This window comes from Lagopus muta, chromosome 7 (genome assembly GCF_023343835.1).
Source record: "Lagopus muta isolate bLagMut1 chromosome 7, bLagMut1 primary, whole genome shotgun sequence".
In the NCBI taxonomy this organism is placed as follows: Eukaryota; Metazoa; Chordata; class Aves; order Galliformes; family Phasianidae; genus Lagopus; species Lagopus muta.
Genome location: NC_064439.1, coordinates 17,734,961 through 17,750,557, shown reverse-complemented (window position 1 = coordinate 17,750,557; position 15,597 = coordinate 17,734,961). Strand labels below are relative to the sequence as shown.

At 59.7% G+C, this 15,597-nt stretch overlaps 1 protein-coding gene across 1 annotated transcript; it reads left to right on the top strand.

The window, feature by feature from the left end:
* The first annotated feature begins 1,489 nt into the window (after nt 1-1,489).
* Nucleotides 1,490-15,282, top strand: BMI1 (BMI1 proto-oncogene, polycomb ring finger). Its single transcript, XM_048951439.1, has 19 exons — nt 1,490-1,647; nt 2,415-2,526; nt 2,636-2,699; nt 2,809-2,843; nt 3,128-3,188; nt 3,265-3,321; nt 3,403-3,462; nt 4,366-4,422; nt 4,689-5,093; nt 5,848-5,966; nt 10,131-10,264; nt 10,526-10,622; nt 11,264-11,319; nt 11,427-11,477; nt 11,742-11,850; nt 11,939-11,984; nt 12,497-12,595; nt 12,888-12,968; nt 13,041-15,282. Exons 1-19 carry the CDS (start codon nt 1,518-1,520, stop codon nt 13,368-13,370), a joined length of 2,103 nt encoding a protein of 700 aa, XP_048807396.1. The 5' UTR covers nt 1,490-1,517; the 3' UTR covers nt 13,371-15,282.
* The last annotated feature ends 315 nt before the right edge of the window (nt 15,283-15,597 follow it).

The window sequence follows — 15,597 nt, the reverse complement described above, 5'->3', positions numbered from 1 at the left end:
TGCAAAAACCAATATACAGGAAAAAAGGTGCAGCTCTGGGAGTTTTCAGAAACACTTATGGCAATTCTGAAATTTTAAGAATTAGAATTTCCTGACACACAAAATGATTTCCCTTCACTTTGGACAGCTGCTTTATTTTCTTCTGAGCAATGAAGAACAAGCTGGGGAAACAGCAGCCTGCACAGACCAGGGTGGTTTGTTTCACTGATTAATTAATATTCAAGCATTAATGAATTTCCTTTGGAGTTTCTTTATTTGATATACATTCCCTTCCTCTTAGCAATTATAATGAACAGAGTTTAGAAGGTGCAAACACTGTGCACGAGTGGTGAAATCTGCTCAGCCTGTGTGAATGCATCGTGTTCCCTTTGGAGGGGGGGAAAGGGGAGAAGAGATCTTGCTGGGAGGTGGGGCAGGGGAACTGAAAGCACAGATCTGCTGAACAAAATTATTGAAAGGACTGACGCGGACTGTGCCGTGCTGTGAGGAATCCTTAACAGATTAATTTGTCTTTGAAGCTAGATTTTAATTCATAGATTTCCACACGCTGTCGATGATGAGGGAGGAGATTTCCGTGGCGTGCAGCCATGCCCCACGCGTGCACATTTCTGACGTTTTTTTATTACGATCCTGTTTCACAGCCGTGGTCTCTGCACCTTCGTAAATCCACGGCTCTGAGCTTTGTCCTCTCCTCCATTTTATGGTTTTTCTTCTCCTCCATTTTATGTCTTTTCTTACGTGTTGTGTCTCTATGTGACAGCGGTGCCACGGGACGGAGGACGGCCGCTCCCGAGCCCACCTTGCCGCCGTCGCGCCTTCCCGGTTCCTGGCAAAATGCAAATCCCCGGAACGCCGTCCGCCGGGCTCGGCGCTTCGTCCACGGACGCAGAGGCGCTCATCGGTACGCCGAAGCGTCGGAACAGCGCGGCGGCAGCGCAGCGCGCACCGAACGGAGCCGTTCGCCTGGAGGTGCCGCGAGGCCTAAGGCGGACACACGTGGGGCGCGCCTCGGAACCGCGGGCCCGATCCTGCGGGCGCCGGGATTTCCTCTTCTCCGCCCGGCTGAGAGCCGAGCTTGGAGATTCACGTTTTCACCTACTGACAGAGAACCCCCGTCCGAAATGGGACTGCCCCCCGCCTCGGCGCCGAGGGGTAACAAACAGCACGCACCGCGGGGCAGCCGAGGTGCGGAACGGGAGCGCTTGAACACCACAAAGGGCACACCGTATTTACGCTGCACGGATTTGGCCACGTTTGCCCGCGGCCGGCCGGCGTCTCCCTTCGCCGCGTCCGATCTCCGCAACACGCCGCCCGCCGCCCGACCGCGCGCCCGCCGCCGCCGCCCCGGGCGGGAGGAGGCGCCGCCAGGAGAAGGCTCGGCGCTCAGCGCTCTGCGCTCGGCGCTCGGGCTCAGCTCCCCGCCCGGCGGCGCCTCCTCCCGCCGGTGGCGCAGCCGCGACGGCTCCGCCTCAGCGGCGGCGGTCACGTGGGCGCGTGTCGAAGGTCACGGCGCCGCAATGGAGCTGTCGGCGTACGCTCAGGGCGGCTGCCGGCTGCTGGGCGACCCCCGGCGCCTGTCCCGCCGCGCCTACTCCGCGCTGCTCCGCGCCGCCTTCCGAGGCGTGCTGCAGCCCCACGGCGGCGTGGGTGAGCGGGAGCGGGCGGCGGGGCTCTGTGTGGGGCGGCGGGGCCGCCTGCGTGCCGCCTGCCGGGGTTAGGGGTGCGTGTGTGCCTGCGGGTGCGCGTGCAGTCGGGGTGTCCGTGCGTACCGGCGTCTGTGCGCGCGTGGGGATGTCCGTGCACGTGAGTGTCCGTGCATGCGTGTGGGTGTATGTACGTGCACATGGGGCTGTCTGCGTGCACGTGCGGGTGTGCGTGTATACAGAGCCACGTGCATGCGTGTGTGCGTCCACATCGGGGTGTGCATGCTTAGAGATGTTAGTGCGTGCACATAGAGGAACATGCACGCATACAGGTGTATGTGCGCACACATGAAGGTGTGCTTGCACATGGGTCTGGGCATGCACGTAGGGGTATGTATGCACGTAGGGGTATGTATGCACGTAGGTGCGCACACGGGGTTGTGCGTGCACATAGGTGCTCGTGCGTGCACGCGGGCACGCGCGTACCGCGTCACCGGCGGTCCCGGGCCGTCCCCACCGGCCGGACCCCTCCCGCGGCCGCTCCGCTCCTCCGCCCGCTGAAGCTTTCGCCGCGTCCGTACCCGCTCCCCTTCGCGTTTCTCCCAGGGTCGGGCTCGGGGCTGGGGGGAGCCGCTGCTGCCCGCGACCCCGATCAGAGGAGCGGAGCCGGGCGGGACGCGGCTTCGGGTCGCGGGATGGAGCGTGCGGCGCGGGGCAGAAGCGCCGTCCCGCGGGCGAGCGGCGGTGTCGGCAGCCCCGCGTCTCCCGCAGCCGACCCCGAGCTGAGCGACGTTGACCCCGCGGTGCTGAAGCAGTGCCACGCCGCCGCCGCCGCCTGCATCCTGGAGGCGGGCAGGCAGAGAGCCGACCGAGCGGCCCTCAGGTACTGATACCGCCCGCCACGGCCCCGGCAACCCCGCCGCACGGCGCCGGGGCTGGCGGGGTTCTGTGTGTGTGTTGGGGGCCGCCCATGGCCATGTGTCCTCCTGCAGCGCGTGCCTGGAGGAGTGCAAGCTGGACAGGGAGCGGATCGAGCAGTTCTGCACCGAGTACCAGGTCTGGCACCCTTCTGTAACATGTCGGCGTTTTCTTTCTTCTGGAGCAATCGTTTCAAATTTGCAAATGTATTTTGCTCTCGCCTTTCTTTTTTTTTCCTTTTCTCCAGAAAAACCGGGAGGCACTGGAGGAGCTGCTGGGGAGGTAAGTGGGCACAGGGCCGCAGTAGGGGCTGCTCCAGCACTGCCTGGGGAGCACCAGGCACACTTCCCCTCATCCACACCAACAGTAATGCTTTATTTTTTTTTTTAATTACCATTTTTTGTTGCATTTCTAACAAACTTTATAAAACAGCTATAGAAACTTGTCCCCCTCCTTTCCGTATTGCCCTTTAAGTCTCTGTGACCCATTGCAGCAGCGTTGCGTGCCGCAGACAGGCAGTGTGGTCTCAGCCCTTCCCACACCGCCTGCTGCTGTCTCTCTCCCAGCATAGGCCGGGCCCCCCCACATGTGACAGATGTGTCCTGGCGCCTAGCATACCGCATCCAGGTAAGGGCAGGGGCACAGGGTTGTGGGACGCCCCCGCTGCCCTGGCCCTGCTGTGCTGAGCACTGTTCTGCCACAGACCCACGAGCTTCACCGAGCCTACCAGCCCACCTACCTGCTGACCCTCAGCACTGAGGTATGTGCTCCTCACACCCCTTTCAGTGCCATTTATGTCATTTTGCAGTAAAGCAGCCTGCTTCGGTTTTGTTTCCTACAGAACAGTGATGTGGGATCACAGCCAGACCTCAGCTTCAGCTGCACCATGGAGCAGCTGCAGGTACCCCTGCTCCCTCCCTGTTTTTCTGCCTGGCTCCCGCTCTGGATGGCAATGTCTCTAGCACTTTTTCAGTCACAATTAGATGGCACAAATAATTATTAAAAAAAAAAAAAAAAGCCACCAACCAACCAAACCAAAAACAACAGGCAGGAGGGGAGAATTTGCTGTGCTACATTTCTAGTCATGGTCTTAATTGAAGTTATAAAGTGACTGATTTCAGTGGCATGTGCTGCTTTCTGTACACGCATAGATAGTGGGTGTGCTGTCACACATATGTTTGGGAGGGAATGCATCACTTCCCCAAAACCCTTGTCCCAGTGGTTCAGAGAAGCTGCTGAAGGAAGCAGCTGAATGACATGTCATGCTCCCAAGTAGGGAATGAACTGAAGCCAGTGTCAGTGTGTAGGTGACACACCAGCAGTGTGATGAAGCAAACATTGAGCTCTGCTCTGTGCTATAGTTATGTGCCTGTGCAAAAGGGAGGGAACTGGAGGCACTGGGAGGCATCTTTGCCAGTGCCCATGTTTGGGTTGATGGCTGCCCCAGGCAGGACTGGCACATGGTGTAGTCCCTGTGCAGAATGGTACTCAGGGTATTTTCAGGGTGGAAGAAGTGCTTACGGTGCTCAGAGCAGCGATGTGCAGCAGCCATTGCAGCTGTACTGATGTGCTAAGGACAGCAATGTATGTTAGTAGGTCATATATATTACAAGGCATTGTCCTTCAGTTCCAGTGTACCACCCTATTTTACAGCAGAAAAAGTGTAAGAAATGGAATGATTTGCTTGTGTTGTCCAATGGACAAGGGTGAACTCCAGGATATCCCATCCTGCTATGCACAGAGGGCACTGTGGCACCACGTGCTGACCTTTCCGAAATTCATTCTGAGGTGTTCCCTCTCCCAGGATTTGGTCGGGAAGCTGAAGGACGCTGCCAAGAGCCTGGAGAGAGCAACACAGCTGTGACCGAGGGCAGCCGGGCACTGCGTGAGAACATTCCCAATGGCAAACACCCTTCTGTGCACATCTCAATGTACATCTCTTGATCCAAACCATTTTGTAGTGATTTCTAGATGTGAATTAAGCAAGCTGTTGGCATAGAATATGCAGTCGGTATTCCTCACTCCTGTTATATTTTCTTGAAAATTAACGCTTCAGTTAAATACTGCCTCAACCGTTGTGTCTGCAGAGCATCCCTCCTCTTTTATGCTGTGCATTTTCTATTAAAGACGATTTTCCCTTCTCGTACCGACTGGACGCAGCTCCCCACACCCGAGGGCGCCGTGTCGGCGCGGGCCGCGGTTGAGCCCTGCCTCCACCCGGGGCACCGCACGCCGACGGCCGCTCCGTGTTCCTCTTGGGCCGATCCCGGAGCCCGACGGCGGCTTTCCCCCTCCCTCGCGCCCGGCGATGCCCCCCACCCGCACCTGCCGCCGGGGGGAGCGCGGGCGCCGCGGGACGGGTCGGGTCGGTCCGCCCCCCCGGGGAGGCGCGGAGGGGCCCCGACGGAGGGCAGCGACTCGGCCCCGGCGCAGCCCCGCTCGGCGCTGCGGGGCTCTGCCGCTTCCCCCCCGCCCCCGAGGGGCCCCGCGCGGCACTGCCCCACGCGTGGGCGCGGGAGGGCCACGCAACAAGTGCGGCGTGGGGGGCCCCGAAGGGGGGGGGGGGTGGACGCGCGTGGCCGCGGGGGAGGGGGGGGGGGGCCGAGAGGAGGGGGCGGAGGGAGGAGGCAGAGGGGGCGGTGGGAGCGGGCGGGGAGCGGGGCCGGGGCCAGGGCCGGGCGGGGGTCGGGCCGGGGCGGGGAGGCGGCGGCGAAAAGGAGGCATCGGCGGCGCGCGGGCGGGCGCGTGCAGGGCCGGGGGGAGGGGAGGGGGCGGCGGGGGGGGCGGGGGGAAGCGGGGGAGGAGAAGGGGGGCGGGGGGCGGGGGGGAGGCGGCCGGGTGCGGGATTGGGTCACGGGGAGGCGGCCGGCCCCGGCCGCACCGCCGCTAATTCCCAGGCCACCCTTAAGGAATGAGGAGCCCCACGTGACGCTGGCGGGGCGGGCGAACTCCGAGCCATTTTGGGGACGGTGTCAGTTTCCAGTGTGTGCCTTCAGCCTCGCGTTTTTCCCTCCTCCGCCCTCCCTCCCTCGTCCCCCCGCCACCAACTATGAAATAATCATAATAAAAAAAAAAAAAAAAACGGCGAGCGGGCGGCGGAGCGGGGGGGAGCGGGCGAGACAATGGGCCGGAGCGGGCGGCCCCCGGCCGGCTGAGCCCGGCGCGGCCCCGCGCGGCGCCGAGGGAGCGCCGAGGGTCGGCGGAGCGGCGCGGACACGGCGGTCCCGCGGGCGGCATGAGCGGAGCGCCGCGGCGGCGGCGTTGGTGCGCTCCTCGCGATTGACAGCGTCTGCAGTTCATTTCAAGATGGCCGCTTGGCTCACATTCATTTTCTGCTGAACGACTTTTAACTTTCATTGTCTTTTTCGGCCGCCCCGATCGTCGCCCGCCGGCTCCCTTTTCCGGGTACGTATGCGGCGGGGTGGCCCCGGGCGGGCGGGGGGCGCCGGGGGGCCGCGGGCGCGGGGCGTCCCCGCTCGGCGCGGTACGGAGCGGCGCTGACAGCCCCGCGCCCGCCGCACGCGCGCACACACACACACGGCGGCGGCGGCGGCGGCCCGGGCGGCCGCTTTCGTTACGCGCCCACGGCGCCCGATTTTAGTTCCTTTCTTCCCCCCCGAGCCCCCGAGCGGCTTCGGGCGCGCACGGCCCCCGAGGAGAATATTTGTATTTGCGGCCCCCGCTGCCGGCCCGGCCCCGGCGCCCTTTGTTTAAAGGCAGATTTTGACGGAACGGGGACGATCGCGAAGCGCGGAGCCGCCCGGGTCGAGCGAGCGCGGGGCTCTCGGCGATCAACGCGGCCGGGGGGGGCGAAGGGGCCCCCGAGCGCGGTCGTTTTATAGGGACGGGGCCGTTGGGGGGCGGCGGTCCCCGCGCGGGGGCTGTTAGGCTGCGGGCCGCCCCGCACCGAGTGTTATTAACTTAAGTTGGGCGAGCGGCGGGGCAGAGCGGGCGGCGGTAAGATGGCGGTCCCCGGCTGCTCCCGGCGCCTCTCTCCCGGCCGTGCAGAAAACGGCGAAGTTTGGGGTAACCCCGCTGCGAGGGGCGGCGGGGGGGGCAGCGCCGGGACCGAACTTTTTTTTCTCTTTTTTTCTTTTTTTTTTCGTAGTTTTGGGTTGAGATTGTGGTTTTAAGTGTGGGCTTCGGAGCGGTGTGCGGGGTGCGGAGCCCCGGAGCAGAGGGACGGAGGGGCGGACGGGACCGCGCTCGATCGAGGGTTCCTTCTCTCGGGCCCCGGAGGGGACCACGCGTGCAGCCCCGCCGGGTGCAGCGCCGCGCGTGGGGCCCCCGACGGCCGCGGACGGACGGCTGTGGAGGTGTGTGCGGGTGCGTGGCCTGGCGAAAAATACATGCGGGCAGGGGCCGTGGGGCGTTGTCAGTATTTGCGAAAAATCAGGTAAAAATAAAGGGGAAAAAAAAAAGCGCGTTTCTGTGGAAGTCGGAGAGACGCTTTTCAGCTTTTAGAAACTTTGCTTGCTGCTCCGCTCCCCACGAGGCTCGGGGACCCGGCCGGCTGTGTGCCCGTTCCCGGTCGGGAAATGCTGGGAGCACCGCTGCGAGCCCCAAGCGTTCTGAGCAGCCCCGGGGGGCCGTCCCCGGGATGGGGGTTGCAGCCTCGCGCCGTGCCGAGCGCTGCCCCGGCCGTCCCCGACGTACAGCGAGCACCTCGGGCCGGTTCTGGGGGACACGCTGCGGAGTTAACGCGGGGCCACGGCGGCTGCTTAAAGGACGGGTCCTTTTCCTCTCTGTCCCGGCTGTTCCCTGGCTGCAGGGCGAGGACTCGGAGCCCCCGCGGGAAGCCCCGTCCCGTCGCTCCCCGAAGCACCGCGGGGGTAGAGCGGGGCGGCCCGACCAGGGGCTGTCCGTGGGCTCCATCGGGGAACATCGGGCAGAGTTCGGGAGTCGGTTGCTTTTATGGATTTGTGATAATGCCGCTGATCCTGAGCAGGGGAGTACCCTTCTGGTTTTCTTCATTTTGACATCACCCGTATAAGGCCTCTCAATAATCGGTTGCGGGCAGTGTGTGCTGCCGGCGGGTGTTATCTCCCTGTGTTTGGGTCGGGCCGGTCTATGTGTCGGGTTAAACACTCACGTGTTGTCCCGGCCCGGAGTTGCCGGGTGACCTCGTCAAGCACTACCAGCACGGGCTGGAAAAATCCAAAGGTGTTTCGCTGCTGCCCAAATCCAGGGCTGAGGCTGAGGCTGCGTGCGCGTGTGTGCGTGGGGCCAGTGCGTGGGGCAGGGACCGATGCCGGTGGTTGTCCTGTCGGGCAGGGATCGCAGGGTGACACAGTGCTGACACGGACGGTCTGCGGGTGGTGAATCCCTCGCGTTGGGGGGGGGGGTCGACAAAACGCATGTCAGGGTTAATTCAATCCTCCTCCATTTATGAAGGAGTGAAATAAACGCGTCGGTGTATTGAAAAGTTGGTCCCAGAGCGCCAAGGATGGGGAGAAATCCTTGCTCAGCTTCCTGCTGAGGTTATTCTGGGCTGTTGAGAGCGGTGAGCACTGAGCGGGCAGAGCCAGAACCGGGCGGACAGCGCGGCAGGGCGCTGTTGTGTCTCCGGCACAGCAGCTCTGGGTGCCTCTTTGGGAGTGCGGAGCGGAGGGTCAGGGACCCTGGAAGAGCCATTCACGTGGAACACAGCGGGGCGGGCTCCCGTTTTGCTGCCCGATGTAGGGGCAGCTCTAAGCCGGGGTGCTTTGGACGCTTCGCTTTTCTCTGTGCCTGTTCGCTCCGGTTTGGTATTGGGGAGCTCGTTTGGAGCTCCTCCTGGAGCAGCAGCAGCATCAGCAGCAGAAGTTTCCGTGCCGAGGTCGCTCGTTGGCGCTGTGCGCTGCTCTCGGGCAGCGCCGTGCCCGGTCCGGGGCAGCGTGGCCGAACCGCGGAGCCCCCGGGAGCGCCGCGCGTGCCCTCCTCGCGCTGCACGGTGCTGGGAGCAGCGCCCCGAGGGGCGGTGGCTCCGCGCGGGGCCCGGGGAGCGGCGTCGGGCGCGGACTGCGAGTGGGGGGCGGCGCCGAGGGCGGGAGGGACCCGGTGGCGGGCGGCATTGCTCGGGCTCGGGCGGGCAGAAGGCTATCTGCCGTGCCGCTGCCGGGGCTGGTGGGGCGTGTTCCCGCGGAGCGTTTTCCCCTTCGGTTCGTGTTCCCTCTCGTTTTCAATAGTGAGTGTGCATGGAACGTCGGTGCCGCTGCACCCGATAGGGTTTATGGGTTTCAGGCTGCGAAGATGACATTTGTTTTTCGCTCCCGTCGCCGCGTCGTGTTGACAAGGTGTTGATTTAGCTTTAGGAATGGTTTGGTCACATGGTCCTTCGCGTGTTGTTACGGAGGTACAGTTTAAGGTCGGTTTGGGCTTTGCATTCTCCCCCCCCCCCCCCCCCCCTCGGTGCGCCTCTTCGTGACCCAAAAGAAGGGTTATAAGAACCGGGACGTGTGTTCTGCCTCATCCCTTCGCCCGGCGCTTCGAGCCTCTGACCCGCTCCCGCGGAACTTCGCCCCGCTCCGCTTCGGCCACGGGAGGCGTTCAGATGAGCCTCAAAAGAGGGGGGAGAGAAAGACAGAACGCTGCGGCGGGGAGAGGAGAGGAGCGGCGGAGGCAGGCAGGGAGCGGAGGGGCCGCGGGCGCGGTGCCCGGCGCGGGAACGGGCGGGGAGCGGCGGGGGCGAGCGGCGGCTCAGCGCAGCTCCTCGCCCCGAGTCGACGTGGAGAGAGAGAGGCCCCCGCGAGGATCCGAAATGGCCGAGGCTCGGGAGGAGCCTCCCGCGCTCGCCTCGGCCCGGCTCGGCCCCGCACCGCGCCCCGCGCCCCTCGAGGCCGAACCCCCCCCACCCCCCCTTCCCCGGCGGCTCCCGCCGCCCTCCCCCTGCCCGCCCTTCCCTTCCCCTCCCCTCCCTCCCGTCCCCTCCCCCTCGCCGCCGGGCTCCCAGACCCCCGCGGGCCGCTCTTCTCCTCCACCCCCCTCCGCCAGCCCCCGGGCCCCGCGTCCCACCCCCCGGCCCGGCTCGGCTCGGCCCGGCCCACCCCCCCGGCCGCCCCCCCGCCCGGCTCTCGCGTGTTCCCAGCGGTGGCAGGATGCCAAGTGTAAGTGTAAGTTGCTATAGCAACCCCCTCGGAGAGCGGAGCGGATCCGGATCGGCACCGAGCGGCAGCCGCGGCCGCCCGGACCCCCTCGCGGCCCGGCCCCGCCGCCCGGTGCCCGGCCCCGCCGCGAGGTGCGTGTCCCCCCCCCCCCGCCCTCCCCCCCGCCTCCCCTCCCCGCTCTCCGGAAATGCCAGGGCAGCCGCACCGGGAGGCGCTGGTTCCCCTTTGTGCTGCTCGCCGGCAGCCCGGTGCCCGGCCGGCCCCGCTGAGCTCCGCGCCGCGCCGCGCCGGCAGCCCCGGCTCCGAGCCCGGCGCCCGGCGGAGAGCGTCCGCGCCTCCACGCGCTGCGCCCGGCCGGCTCCGCGCCCCCCGCGCTGCGCCCCGCACGGCCCGGCTCGGCCCCCCGCCGCCGCCGCCCTCCGCCGGGCCCCGCACCTGGGAAGCGGCCCCGCTGAGCGGCCCGCACCGGCCGTGTGTGTTGCAGAGCCGCCTCGCCCCGCGCCAAAATGCACCGGACGACCAGGATCAAAATCACCGAGCTGAACCCGCACCTCATGTGCGTGCTGTGCGGCGGGTACTTCATCGACGCGACGACCATCATCGAGTGCCTGCACTCCTGTGAGTACCGCGGCACCGCGGCACCGCGGCTCGTCCTGGCGACGGCCCTACGGTCTTTGTTAAAGGCGCAATATATGTGCTCTAAGCGTCGCCTTTTCATGTTAATCGCGGCCGATTTGAGTATTTGTTTAGCTTAAGCGGCGCGCTGCTGACAATGGCCGATTCCCGGCCGCATAGTTTAGGAGATCGCACCTCTCTCTGTCTATGCATGCTCGGTGTCACCTCCGACCGTCGCTAAAGGCTCCCGTGTTTGCCTTGCAGTCTGCAAGACGTGCATCGTGCGGTACTTGGAGACGAGCAAGTACTGCCCGATCTGCGACGTCCAAGTGCACAAAACCCGGCCGCTGCTCAACATCAGGTAGGGGCGGGCGCGCCGCGCGGGGCCGCGCCGTTGGGCGATCTTATCTCCGCGTCGCGATTTCAATCTGAAAGGAGCCGTGAATTTACGGGCTGCCTCGCGGCCAGGCGCTCTCTTTGGACTTTTGTCATTGATGGAAGCCGAAGGTTCCGCCGGGTGCGAGCGGAGTCGCGTCGGGCTTTGCGGAGGGAGGCTGCGGCGGGCACGGTGCCGTCCCCGCGCCTCACAGCGCCCGCAGCTCCCGTCGCCGCTTGCTGTTTCCCACGGCCAAACCTCGGCCCCCCAAACTTACCGGAACTCCGGCAGCCGAAAGCCGAACCCTTTCGGCATGCTTCTGCTGCCAGAAGCGTTTTCTCCGCGCCGTTCCTTTCTGCCGCTCCTCGTTTTCTGTGGAGGAATTGTAGGTTTAGGCAGAATGATTTTTCGGCGGCACTGCCGCGGTAGATCCGGCTTTAGTTTTACAGCGGTGCTCAGAGCTGCGTTAGTTTGATTTTAAGCTCCTGTAAGCTGCGTTTTATGGGCGGCCTCCCGCGAGGCCGGGAGTCCCGCCTGCTGTTGGCAGAGGTTACACGGCAGGAGCTGCCGCTCGCATCGAAACGCTGCTTCGTGCGCTCAGCACTGTGCTCAATGCTTCTTTCCAGGTCAGATAAAACTCTCCAGGATATTGTGTACAAGCTCGTGCCGGGCCTTTTCAAAAGTAAGTACCAAAAAGCAGAAGAAATACCCCGAACCCAGAACTGCTCTCCCGCGTCCCTGCCGGGAGCTGCAAGGAGGTTCTGATGCCCCACGTGTGTTTTTCCCCAGATGAAATGAAAAGAAGAAGGGATTTCTATGCTGCTCATCCGTCGGCTGATGGTAAAAGCTTCTCACTCCCGACCCTAATCGATGGCGCGTTGCCCCGGTGCTCTACTCTTTCCTTTTTAACTCACAAGCGCTGTGTTGTCGGGGTGGAATTTTAAGAAGTAAATTCAGCATGATAAAAGTTTGCTGCTTTGGCGGTTCCGTAGATTTAATCGTAATCTCACCATGGGGATTTTTTTCTTTTCCTCCTCACCGAGAATTGCCCTTCTTCCTGATTTGAATTTCAAAATGTAAATTATTGTGGAAATTTCTGCGCAGCTGCCAATGGCTCTAATGAAGACAGGGGAGAAGTGGCTGACGAAGACAAAAGAATTATAACAGACGACGAGATAATAAGCTTATCCATTGAGTTCTTTGACCAGAACAGGCAAGTTCCTGAGTGGCAGTATTTTATGCTCACCTGACCGATAGCAGCTCTTTGTTATTTGTAGTAATTGTTTCATTTCTCCTCGCAGACTGGAACGAAAAGGAAATAAAGAGAAAGAAAAATCAAAGGAGGAGGTAAATAACTTTCCTTTACCCCAGAGAAATGTGGCACAGCCGCAAGCAGTTCCTCGTGGGTTTGTAGCTGGGAAAAATAGCTGGTTTGTGACGAGGACAAAAGGAGTGCACCTCCCAGCGCTGTGGGTTTCCTGCGGCCCCACGTGCTGCCAGCTCCTAGAAACAGCAAGTAGCAAATGCTGGCAGTGTCACTCTTAAAGTTGAATCTGATTTTTTCTGTGTGTGTGATTTTGTAATAAATAAATCATTTATTTATTTATTTTAGTCAGCCTGTAATGCATATGCATTGTTGAAAGGGATGTAGTGTGAGATGTAAGTCTTCTATGGTAAAATCAGTGGCTTTTTAATTATTTTTTTCTGGAGCTGTGATTTATCATGTCGTTCTGTTGTCCCTTAGAAGAGCAGAAATTGCTGTATTGCAGTTCTTAATTGAACAATGTGCATTTTTAAAATGTCACCTATGATGTTAAGAGTGCAGCTTTGGTGACCCGTGCCCTTTGTTGTGCCGATAGGTGAATGACAAGAGATACTTGCGCTGCCCGGCAGCAATGACAGTGATGCATCTACGAAAGTTCCTGCGGAGCAAGATGGACATCCCCAACACTTTCCAGGTACCTTGCTGCTCCATCCCTGCTAATGCTGCTGGCATCCTACATGCTTTGGGTTTCTGGCCGTGTATGTGTGGAGTTGGCAGAATGCTGGTGGGAGTGAGGGTGTTATTTAAAATACCTCGTGGAGGGTTTGACCATGCTGCAGATATCGAGGTGTGAGGGGATTAATTGATCTTTTTAGTATACGTGAAAATTCCCAGTTCCCTTTGTGCTGGGCCCGGTGCTTTGGAGCGCTCTGAGGCTGCCTTCAGCACAGAGCTGCACGCTGACACCGGGCTGCACCTCCCGGCAGATCGATGTGATGTACGAGGAGGAGCCCCTGAAGGACTACTACACGCTGATGGACATTGCCTACATCTACACCTGGAGACGGGTAATGTCTTGGTGGCACGCAGCGGCCTGGCGGGGCGGTTCCCGGGGTTCTGACGGGTCTCTTGCCTTGCAGAACGGCCCGCTGCCCCTCAAGTACCGCGTGAGACCCACCTGCAAGCGGATGAAAATTGGCCACCAGCGAGAAGGCCTCAGCAACAGTGGCGAGCTGGAGAGCGACTCTGGCAGCGACAAGGCCAGCAGCCCGGCCGGGGGGCTGCCCTCCACCTCCTCCTGCCTGCCCAGCCCCAGCACGCCGGTCCAGTCCCCCCACCCGCAGTTCCCACACATCTCCAGCACCATGAACGGCACCAGCAGCAGCCCCGGCAGCAACCACCAGTCCTCCTTCACCAACAGAGCACGGAAATCCTCCATAAACGGCTCCTCTGCCACTTCGTCCGGCTGACAGCCCGGCCCCGATCCTCCTCTCTATAGATCTCTCATGCCATTACAGCTTTATAGATGCTAATACACGTGACTCTCGTCCAAACTGCTTTCTTTTGTAGTGACACTGAACTTGGCTATAAAAGGCGAACTAGGTGACATTTGCTGTGGACGTTAATTGCGACGCGAGATTGAAATGTAAATGGTTTCCAAAGGACCGGGAAGCAAACAGAAGTGACACCTGGGTGTGCTGAGTGCTGCGGGGCCCTCAGCCCGACCGAGCTGGTAGAAGCCCTGGGATATAGCTGGTTAACCCAGACTAACTCCTCCACCGCGTTCTCTTCGATTGTTATTGTTATTATGCCGTTTTGTGAACCTGTAGAAAGCAAGTGCTTTTTCATCTTGAAATTCGACGAAACAGAAAGGATATGCATAGAATAATGCATATATGTAGCCATGTCACTGTGAATAACAATTTTTGCGTATTAGCCATTTTGATTCTTATGTTGCATCCTTAATTCTCTGTTGCTGCACAGAACCGATCAAACGAAAAGTAAACTTCAGTTTTACAATCTGTATGCCTAAAAGCGGGTATTACCGTTTTATTTACTGACTTGTTTAAATGATTCGCTTTTGTAAGAATCAGATGGCATTATGCTTATTGTACAATGCCATATTGGTATATGACATAACAGGAAACAGTATTGTATGATATATTTATAAATACTATAAAGAAAATATTGTGTTTCATGCACTCATGATATGGTTGTTAAATTTCAGAACCGGTTCGACCCTTGCAGATGCCGCCTGGTTGAGCTCTGCTCGCACTGCCATAGAGCTGCAGCGCTGAGGAAGCACAGCCACTCTGATAACCTGGAGGCGATTGCCAATCCCGAAAGCATTTGACTGCCTTTGTCTTTTTTTTTGTTGTTGTTGTTCCCCCAAGTGGTCTATTTTACTTTACCAAATGTTGTTGAAGTGATGAAGTGAAGGAAAAAAAAAAAAAGCAAAAAAAAAAAAAAAAAAAAAAAAAGCAAAAAAAAAAAAAAAAAAAAGTTAAGGGAGATGAAAGTAATTGACGTGCTTGATTGCCTTTTTATTACTTGGTGTGGTGGGGACTGTGTTTTTAAAAGCACACGGAATCATTATAGAAGCCATAAACTATTTGGTATAAATTTTAAGGAGCCAGCAGTTCGCTGGGTGAAGGCATTTTATCTAAATTTCTTTTAATATATACGGATATGGTACAGTACTAACTTCATTAGAGCTTAACAGGTACTTGACTCCTTCGATAAATTGCGGAGAATGCCTCCTCGGGGAGGGCCGCCAGTGGGGGCGTTTCCTGGGGGCTCCTGAGGGTTTGGTTTGTTCAGCAGAAGGAACTTTTCTGACACCAAACAGAATGGCCCGGAACACTTTTCAGTTTGTTCTTTGCTTTGGTCGAACTTCGTGTGTGTTCATCACCCACCAGTTATACATTTGTGAGGGTGTTTATTCTATATGGATATTGTTTCATGTTTGTACGGGAAAATTGTAGTTAAACATTTCATTGTCTCCAGTCTGCAAAAGAAGCACAATTCTATTGCTTTGTCTTGCTTATAGTCATTAAATCATTACTTTTGCATATAAATTGCTGTTATTTGTCCCGCTTGTTTTTATAGACCAGGTGATTGCAAACCCTCCACAAGGTTCTTGCTTATTGATGTATAATGTCTTGTTAAACAAGAGTTGATATTTTTTCCTGTAGTAAACATGTACAGTTCGATTTCAACGGTAAAAAACTTCAGTTTTATATACACGAATAACTTTCATTTATAGTTGATCAAAGAAATAAACAAATAAAAGGGATAATTCATTGAAAAAAGAGCAGATGAACTTTGTCGGTAACGCGGCGTCGAAGGAGAGACATACTGCTCTCGTTGCAGTCTGTCGGGTCGGACGAAAGCTGGGCAATGAGTGGAGAGGCGCGGCATTGCCAGGCAGCCCCGCAAGGCTCAGTGCCGTGGCAGCCCCGCAAGGCTCCGGCAGTGCCGCGCCGGCTGCGGCGCTCGCAGCGCACGGCCGCGGTGCGCCGGGCGGTGTGCCGGGCCCCGCCGGGAGCTGCGCGTCGAGCGGCATGGCTGCGAGGGCGGAGAGCGGGGCAGGGCCGGGCTGGAGGAGCGCGGAGAGAAGCTGCGGAGCCGCGGTTGTTCGTAAGGTGCTCCGCGCGGCCGTGTCTCGGCGCGGTTCCCTCGGCTGTCGGCTACACG

What these genes read in the sequence shown, in the direction of transcription:
- BMI1 (XM_048951439.1), top strand. Translation starts at nt 1,518, where the DNA reads ATGGAGCTGTCGGCGTACGCTCAGGGCGGCTGCCGGCTGCTGGGCGAC. An exon ending in AAGAAAAATCAAAGGAGGAG is followed by an intron (nt 11,985 to 12,496) that starts GTAAATAACTTT and finishes TTGTGCCGATAG; the next exon opens with GTGAATGACAAGAGATACTT. An exon ending in ACATCCCCAACACTTTCCAG is followed by an intron (nt 12,596 to 12,887) that starts GTACCTTGCTGC and finishes ACCTCCCGGCAG; the next exon opens with ATCGATGTGATGTACGAGGA.